We start from the raw sequence: 9,610 nt of genomic DNA, 5'->3' as shown, positions 1-9,610 counted from the left end.
TACTTTGAGTGAAATGTGTTTGTGGATTTTGATAAGCAGAATATCACAGAATGGTGATGGAATGATTTCCAATTTTAATTTCTTTCATCCAGAAGTAATTTTTATTGTTAAAGTAATAATTCAATATTCTGATGTTAGACGTATTGCTACTTCAGTATTTCATAAAAAGTTTCATAACATAACATGAAGGTGTACATGTGTATGCATGAAAATGAAGTATTGATAAGGTATGGTTTCCTTCCGTTTTATTGAACTATTTGCAGCTTTCTTATTATATAATGAATGAATGAATACTGCATATTTTTATTTAGCAATTCCTTTGGTACAGTTTTTGGTACAGAAATTTTGTTCCTTACTTATTTGATCATACTACATTGTGCCATATTGACATGTGTACATGTAGTTACGTGTGTTCATCTTCTAATGTGGCATGTGGCATTCAATACTACTGATTCAGAAGTGACAATAAATGTGGTGTTCTGAAGGCTATGTCTTGTTTCTTGTCATTGGACAGCCTGCAAATAGTAAATTTGTAGGGGGGAAGGTAAGTTGCAGGGGGAAGGTAAAAAACTTACAGGTATAATTCAGCCACTCCAGTAGCCTAAATCAAATCTAAAAAAAACTACACCCATGCAACAATTCAGTGGTGCTAAATCCACATAAAAATCACTTTCTTAAGTCCAGATTTCTTGGTGCTTGGTAAAAATCCATCTTAAAATACAGTTTTCATTCTGTATATTTATCTCTTAGGTGTCATTATATTACGTGACAGATATATATTTTGTATTACTTTGGTTTAAGCACTAATTAAAGTTAAATAATATTTTAAAAATGGGAACTTGTATGAAATAACCTTGCTGAAGGCTAATTCTTTAGCTACATAATTCATTTGGAACACAAATACATCACACAGATAATTAACATAAAAGAGAAAAAATCTTTTCAATGAAAAGAAAAATATATGTACCATTTGTATTAAACCCTACCCATGATTAGAATGAGATCTAATCTGTGATGTCAGAATAAAACATAATATTGTACAGCAAAGTTCTTTGATCACAACCATTTATTTTCAAAGAGCCGATGTTTTGATGACCGTCTGTCATCTTCATCAGGGCAATTCTGACTGGTTTACTGTGCACTGACGCTAGATGTTACTTGGTGCATAGTGCACTAAAGGTGTTACATGGGTCACAGTGCACTGTAAATTGGTTCATGGTGCACTTAGCTAGTTTTTACTGTTAACAATGTCAATGCATTTCCAAATGTAGTGCAATTGTACGTACTAGGCATTGTTACATCAAGTGTTTCTATATATAATATAACATTTGTTAGCTAACAATACTGAGCTATGCAATCCCAAATAGAAATTAGCAAAAGTCACAGTGCACAGTAAACCAGTCAGAATGGCCCTGATGAAGATGACAGACGGTCATCGAAACGTCGGCTCGTAAAAATAAATGGTTGTGATCAAAGAACTGCTATTCGTATGTTTACCAACCTGATGAAATTTAATTTACGGATAATATTGTACAGTTTTTGAACACTTAAATCCAACACAAAGCAGTCACTCTCAATACAAATTTTTGATGGCTGCTCAACTGCCAAAATGTTGACAGGTCAGAATACTGTGGCGGTGTAAAACAAACACTATTCTCCAATGGTTTACCATTAGAACTACATTTGCACTACAATTGTGCAATGAAAAAATAAATTATCTATTCATATGATGGCCTTGGCCCAACCTGCTTGACATTTTTCCAAGTCAAAACATTTTCCAATCTACTCTTTATGGTAGTGAAATACATAGAATTTGTTTCCAACACAAGAAATTTTTATAAAATTCAAGGACAGAAATTATGCCCAAATTTGAACATGGCTCTAAACCTCCAAATTAAGCCATACTGGATTGATGTGCGCAAAACATTCATTGATATAATCAGGTCAGTGGTGATAAAACTTTGCAGGTTGTGGAGTTTAATACATGGGGAAACAGTTGTGGAAGAGTCTACCCCCCCCCCTCCCCAGCCAGTTTTGATGACACCCGTGGAGAACAGGATGATCAAGGTGGCATAGTGCTGAGTATACATGTATAAAAAGGTGGTCCTGTGGTTGGGGTTGTTGACTCAGAATCTAATCCCTGACAGGCCCCAGTGTTGTGCTATGAGAAAGGCACTTTACACCTATGAAAACATGTTCCTATATTCAGATAGGGACATCCTCTCAAAGTGGTATGGACATGTGTCACAGTCATCGGGAATAGCCAGAACCATCAGGAGGAAGAAAGAGGAGTAGGCAGCAGAAAAGATGGAGGATAATCAGAGAATTCAGCAGGGTGGAGAAAACTGTAGTGCATACATTTCATACAAATGCATACTAGTAGTTCTCACTAGGCTGTTTGAGCGTAGGGGCCCCCTACGCTGTGATTTTGACCCCCTACGCTGTGATTTAGCCCCCTACACTGTGTTTCAACCAGCGTAGGGGTGGTTTTTGGGGGCAGAAGCTTCATTAATCTTTAAAAAAATGAAAATATAACTTAAGAATGAAGCTATAACAGAGGGAAAACAAAATCTGTCCCCCAATAAACAGTAAATAGTGTCTTAAGTGGTTAATATGAGTTACAAAATTTTTGGGGGAGAATATCAGGCCCATGTTTTGGGGACTCGGTGCGTGACTCGCGCCGCAGAAAGTTGCCCTTCTATACCTGACCCCTACGCTGTGAAAAAATCCTGGTGAGAACCCTGATTTTTTAATGCTTGTAAGGGTATAGAATACCGCGCCACCGACCCTGCCTCGGGAGGATGATTGGTGTATACGTAAACTCAAGGCTTAAGTGACAAAAATGTAAAAGGACATCAAAGTATACTAGTAATGTAATGTTTGGATTTATCATATATCACTAAATGTCACTGAAATCACACAAGTAACTACAAGCACCACGTGGTGTACCTTGTAAAGGAACCGCAGCGGGGCGCTCTTAGACCATGCACGCAGTCTGTTGCTGCTTCAGCTGGCATCTCATTGTTTCGAGGTAAAAATTGGTATTTTGTAGCCAGCAGCTACGATCTACATATACTAAAGCTAGTTTTCATGAAGGTGAACATCACGGAGGTGATAGAATTTGAAGGAGGACAAACAGAATGTGGTATTTTTTATAGTACTGTGAAGAGAATGGTCTTTCAGCACCAAGGAAAGGGATGTTACATAACACTAGTAATTGAGGGGGGCGGTATCTCAGAGTTGTACGCACAAAAAGACCATATCCGGAGTAGTGATATCAAATAGCGCCCAGAGGTCTGAGGTCCCAAGTCAAGAATGTATCGTGCTCGACTCGGAATCAAGAGGTCCCGGGTTCGAGTCCTGACATGCCACCGATCTTGTGCCCTTGGGAAAGGCACTTTACACGACTTTCCTCACTTAGCTCAGGTGTAAATGAGTATTGTATTGTCCTCTTCCGTATTCGTCCTCTGCGTTGGTGGCGGCATGAAATAAGTTGATATAACACGAGTGTGCCGTCGCCATGTCTAGTCATGAAATGTTGGAATAAAAAAAAGACTATCGTGTCTTTAAAGGTGTGCAAAGGAGGTGCTGTTATGGTCTGAAACTCACTTGTGCAACTCCATATGGAATGTTAACCAGGATTTTGGAGATGCGCCTGAATACCGAACGGAGATCTTAAACTGCATAGAATCTAGAACACAGGTATGTGAGAAATACGTTCCTACATCAGTCTGGGAGCTTGACGATAGTGACCCCTGCGTAAACAAAGTCCTGCCAAACCTGTATATTAGAAGTGACAAGATGAATGAACTAAATGATTGACAGCTCCACTCCCTATCTCAGCCCTACCCATAGACAACGACCTGAGTCACCATTGAAGACAGAGACCGACTGTCATTACTGCATTCTTGTTATCTTACAACCAATCTATAATATTATTATGTCTAAAATATTTCTGCTTGTCGCCCCACATCTCAAAACGCTACAAATGTTGTTGAAGAAACTTCGGGTCGGACTTGTTCACCTCTTGTCTCGCCCTCAAGTGTGCGGGTCGTCAGGTAGGATAGAGATGTGTAGGCAGCTCATTATCAAACTCACATTTTTAATAGTCAACACACACATAGCATATTAGTAGTAGACTTCTATATAGTAAATACACACTTTTAATAGTACTCCAAACCCCACTCCTTCAATTGTTCAATACATGCCTGCAAAACGGGCATTTTCCACAAGAATGGTCCCTCAGTCACATTGTACCAATTCACAAGTCTGGGGACCCTTCTCTCCCAGACAATTATCGCGGGATCTCTATAATTAGCTGCTTAGGTAAACTATTCTCATCTATATTAAACAATCGCCTTGTTAGTTATGCAGAAAACAATAATCTTTTTAAACCTCACCAGGCAGGTTTTAGGAAAAACTTCAGAACAACAACTTCGGCGGTGCGTGGCGGGGCTGGTTCGGGATGTTGGGCCGGGCTGGAGGAGGTCCCCAGGGGGCAGCAGGAGGGTGGGGTACGGGCGGGCCCCAGGGTCCGGTGGGCGGGGATAGACTCCAGGGTCCGGGCGGAGGGTGGCGACTCCAGGGTCCAACATTAAGACTTGGTACGGAAAATGGATGTTCCTTCCGTACAGAAGATTGTTGTGTAGAGGAGTTCAGCGTGTTGTTTGCTGGTCCGTTCTCTGGAAACGGAGCCGTGCGTCCCTGCCCTTGTGTGGAGGAACGGCTTCCCATGGGGGGACCGGAGGGCCGGCGGGCTGGCCTCGAGGTTGGAGAGGTCTGAATCCGCATGGGCTGATGGCGAGTGGGTGGGCGCGAAGGTGACTGGCGCTGCTTGCTTGTGGGAGCACCGATTACTACATCTCTGTATGAGCGGATCGGAGAGGGTTGATTACTAGCAAGCTGGCTCCTTCTGCCTTTGTATTCGCCCAGACCTATGAGGGGGTCCAGCACTCGAGTCCCATATCTGTTCAGATGGTAGCCATCTGAGGCGAACAGGGATTTCTTGATTGTTCCTGAGCTGGAGAGGTTGGAGTTGTCTGTGATATGTACATAGCTTGTCTCATCCGCAACTACTTTTAAGAAAGAGTTGATGTCATCACCTATATCCATGAGGTGTGGGTCATCCCTTGGGAGAATGGGTGAGAAGACAAGATTGGTGCTGGGCTATTTGTCGTGGGCGACGTGGACGAGCCTCCGAAATCCCTCGGTTACTGTAGCAGCGTCGCGCGCGTCCCGGACATCATTTGTGCCGATGTGAAACAGAATCACCTTTAGGGGCAGGAAGGGCAGAGTTCTGAATGTAGCCCTCGGCTTCTGTTAGATTGAAAGTTACATCACTTTTGGCACTTTTGTCAGGGTATAGGATCTCAGGTTTGATTGCTTTTGTGTTGCTGTCGCCCAGGATTAACACGTCTAGCGGCTGCTCTTTGTTGTGATGATTCTGTTCCGCTGTCTCCAGACGTGATGTGTTCTCCATATTGTTCACACCCGGTTGTTTTGTACTTCTTCCATTGTTGTCTTGTTTGCGGCGTTTATAGTATATAGTCATCTTATATGTTCATCTTCTATTCTATCTAGATTACAGTATCGACAAATACGTTGTTCCAGGGGAGTGCGGTTATGTCGACCGGTCTCAATGTGTAGTTTATGGCAGCTGATCCGTAGTTTTGTGACGGCGTTTTTGTGCCGTGTGTTGTCGATATTTAGGTACTGTTCTTCATTGTAGGCCAATTTGAACAGTCTATAGGTCCTAAGTTTGTTTTTAGCAGGACCACCTCTGGTGTCATTGTGTATTTCTTTAAAGAAGGTTTAAAGAAATGCACACTCGTTAATAGAAGTTACAAATTCACATTTTTAATGAACTTAGACAAACCCTCGATCCTTAAACTTGTATGTTCTTATGTTTTCAACATCACAGAGAAGCGAAGAGAAGTCGAAATTATGTAACAGACTGTAGTGCTAGTACTAGATTGATCTTGTTATGTATATATTTGTGTATTCAAGTTAACCTTTGTACCTAACCCAGTGGGTATGTTTGTACAATAAAGGTCTTCATTCATTCATTCATTATCTATGCAGGGAGAATTGTAGGCGTGGCTAGGCTTTGAGAATTCAAGATACAACCACTTGGCCCGATGTAACGCTGATAAACATTGATATCTTAAAATAAAGTCATGTATTTTTGAACATGACATTATGTATTGACAAATAGGCGTATGGGAACTTTTCAGACATTTTTTAGTATCTAAGGCATGATTTTGACAAAACCTTCTGTCCGTCTGAAGTTGCAAATCATAATGCCGGATGTAATAAATCCGGAATATAGTAGAATGAAGTATAATAGAATATAGTATAATGCTAGACGTAGACATAGTCTCACATACCACTGTATTTTCTTTCTTATGTTGTTTGTAACTGCAATTAGCCCTCGGGCATGTATTTGCAATAAACTTTCAAATAAATCATTTCAGGAAACGTTAATTCATCCAGCAAAAGAAATCCTGTGTGCGACAGAACAAGTATCGACTCTAGCGAAATTACAACAAAAATCGAGGTTTGGATGAAAATTCATATCATTTTGGGTTCATAGAGCCTTAACACGGCCTACTGATCAGTAGTGCTCCCCAGGTGCTTATTAAATAAAAGTCGCCAGAAGGGTAAGAAGTGACAAGATAAATGACATTGTGGACATCTCCACCCATTCTCGGCCTATTTTTAACCATCGACTCTAACTAACCGTTTATGTGTAATTATCTGTGCTATAAGACAAGTGACCTGTACTAACCCTCCCCCGGCTTTACCTGAGTCACCATTGAAGACAAAGACAGACTGTCATTACTGTTATCTTTCAACCAATCTATAATATTACTCTGTCTAAGATATTTCTGCCTGTCTTCCCATACGGTTCCATGTATCTCAAAACGCTAACTGAGGAAACGGTCGGGCCGATACAACCAAAGTTTTTACCAGCCCTTCTCTTGTTAACTCATTGTTAAAATGGTTCACGCTGGAGTGTGTCTGACTTGTCTGGCAGACTTCAGGTCAGCCTTGAAACACAGCGGGTTACTGTAGATTCCTTCATTATTGCAAGGCCTTAATTTCTGCAGTAAAGGGGAGGGGGAGGATGTTTCCATGGTGTTACAAGTTCACAATTAAACACCTCCATAACTAGTAATCCAGGGGAAGCGCATATTCGTTGTGTCATAAGTTGGCAATGGACGGCATACCTATAAAAACTGTGGAAATATAGCCACTGCGAACATAACAATATTTACAGTATTTACAAACCAATCTCCAGACATATATACACGTCAACACGAAAAAGTTTCCCATATTTCCCCATTTTATTGAAAATCTCACCGCAGCTGGGCAAAGTAGATCTAGAAAGTCTTTATACCATGCAAAGTTAACACGTGCAACTAAAGTTTGATGTGGCATAATCCATGCATAAACTAAAAAAAAATGATAAGATCTAAACACGGATAAGGCGACGAAAGTTTGCAGGTTGTGTACTAAAGTTTGCAGGAACTCATGGGCTTTGTTTATAGTTTGAACGACAGCGAAAATTGCAGATTTTGCGAAGTGATGGCATCCATGTCACTGAAAGCTACCGTAGTTTGGATCAAAGCTGTTTACGTTACAATTCACTGTGTTAAGTCATACTTTCTCTCAACTCATAATGATGGAGACCACACTTCAATACCTAATTCTCTTTAAATTATACATGTACAATATAACATGTTCACTCATCAGCCTTTCACTACAACCCTTATTGTATTGCAAGTGTTGTGAAATGTTGGGACGTTGTTAATATTGGAAGGGTTCTGAAATATGAGAAGGTTGTAAAGTGTTGCGGAAGGGTGTGGAAATGGTTGGGAAGGGTTTTGGAGTGTTTGGAAGATTTGTGGAGTGTTGGAAAGGGCTGTGGAGTGTTGGGAAGGGTTGTGGAGTGTTGGGAAGAGTTGTCTAGTGTTGGGAAGGGTTGTGGAGTGTTGGAAAGGGTTGTGGAGTGTTGGGAAGGGTTGTGAGGTGTTGAGAATGGTGTGGAGTGTTGGGAAGGGTTGTGGAGTGTCAGGAAGGGTTGAGCAATGTTGGGAAGGGTTGTGGAGTGTCGGGAAGGGTTGTGGAGTGTTGAGAAGGGTTCTGCAGTGTTGGGAAGGGTTCTGCAGTGTTGCGAAGGGTTGTGGAGTGTTGAGAAGGGTTGTGGAATGTTGGGAAGGTTGTGTAGTGTTGGGAAGGGTTGTGTAGTGTTGGGAAGGGTTGTGCAGTGTTGGGAAGGGTTGTGGAGTGTTGGGAAGGGTTGTGGAGTGTTGAGAATGGTGTGGAGTGTTGGGAAGGGTTGTGGAGTGTCGGGAAGGGTTGTGGGTGTGGGAAGGGTTGTAGAGTGTCGGAAAGGGTTGAGCAGTTTTAGGAAGGGTTGTGGAGTGTCGGGAACGGTTGTGGAGGGTTGTGCAATGTGGGGAGGGTTATGAGATGTGGGAAGACCAATGGATACTGCCTAGCCAACGTATGATCTGCTTGGAGATTACCCACTTGCACAAAGTTGCCAGACGACTACGAAGTGACAAGATAAATGACATGATGGACAGATCCTACGAAGGCCCATAGGTACACTTAGCATTTTTTATTCCACTTTGTATTTTCTATGGGTACTTTGTATTTTCTATGGGTACTTTGTATTTTCTATGGGTACTTATTTTTTTCTGTGGGTACTTTGTATTTTCTATGGGTACTTTGTATTTTCTATGGGTACTTTGTATTTTCTATGGGTACTTTGTATTTTCTATGGGTACTTTGTATTTTCTATGGGTACTTGTTTTTTTCTGTGGGTACTTTGTATTTTCTGTGGGTACTTTGTATTTTCTATGGGTACTTTGTATTTTCTATGGGTACTTTGTATTTTCTATGGGTACTTTGTATTTTCTATGGGTACTTGTTTTTTTCTGTGGGCCTGTTTAATGGTAGACCGAACCAAACAAAAAATAGTAACCCAATGAAGGGCGCACAAAACGATAAATCGTACAAGACGATAATAATACCGCTCTACCCGGCGAGATCACTGAGACCCCACCAGGTAAGCATACCGGAGTACCTACAGACACGTCTGTGTGTACTTCGCGAAGTTTTTTTGGTGGCTGGCGAAGCGACATTCACTTTGCTTTGATGTGGATGCTCCCATTTTTATTATGGGCGGTATATTTCTGCAACTAAATTTATTTTGAACCTATTAAAACATAATATACTTTACACTTTAAGAAAATTTTGTTTGCTTTGCATGCAATGTTCCACACGTTTATTAATTAGGAGTATCAAATAGTGATTATTACATCCTGGCATAGATTATGTTAATGTCGACACAGGACCATACTATTTTCGGGGGTGCTAGGACATATTGTTCAGACTTCCGTCAACATTTCCGTAGCGATATATGGTAAATCACTTCCTCGCTGAATGTAAATTACTCCTTTGTATTAAAAGCCCGTAATCTAAAGCGAGGGTTCATTGCCAATGTTGGGGAAAATTGCACTGCGGTTTGCTGCCCTCTACCAACCGCGAACGTTCATCACATGCAGTTTACGCAGGAAATATGGACAATATGCCGTTTCAG

At 41.1% G+C, this 9,610-nt stretch overlaps 2 protein-coding genes across 2 annotated transcripts in view; one reads left to right on the top strand and one right to left on the bottom strand.

The window, feature by feature from the left end:
- Positions 1 to 5,806, bottom strand: part of LOC109465612 (WW domain-binding protein 11-like) — a 10,477-nt gene extending 4,671 nt beyond the window's left edge. The window contains exon 1 of the mRNA XM_019762971.1: positions 4,401 to 5,806. Within this exon, the coding sequence (XP_019618530.1) occupies positions 4,423 to 5,112 (690 nt within the window). The 5' untranslated portion in view covers positions 5,113 to 5,806 and the 3' untranslated portion in view covers positions 4,401 to 4,422. The remainder of the gene's footprint in view (positions 1 to 4,400) is intronic.
- A 1,193-nt stretch (positions 5,807 to 6,999) lies between these two features.
- Positions 7,000 to 9,610, top strand: part of LOC109465609 — a 3,650-nt gene continuing 1,039 nt past the window's right edge. Inside the window, exons 1-2 of the mRNA XM_019762958.1 lie at positions 7,000 to 7,043; positions 8,291 to 8,363. Coding sequence (XP_019618517.1) covers positions 7,000 to 7,043; positions 8,291 to 8,363 — 117 coding nt within the window. The remainder of the gene's footprint in view (positions 7,044 to 8,290; positions 8,364 to 9,610) is intronic.

Source organism: Branchiostoma belcheri, unplaced genomic scaffold (genome assembly GCF_001625305.1).
Source record: "Branchiostoma belcheri isolate BF01 breed outbred unplaced genomic scaffold, Haploidv18h27 scaffold154, whole genome shotgun sequence".
Classification (NCBI taxonomy): Eukaryota; Metazoa; Chordata; class Leptocardii; order Amphioxiformes; family Branchiostomatidae; genus Branchiostoma; species Branchiostoma belcheri.
Note: the sequence above shows the minus strand (reverse complement) of the source record. Positions and strands in the feature narration are given on the sequence as shown.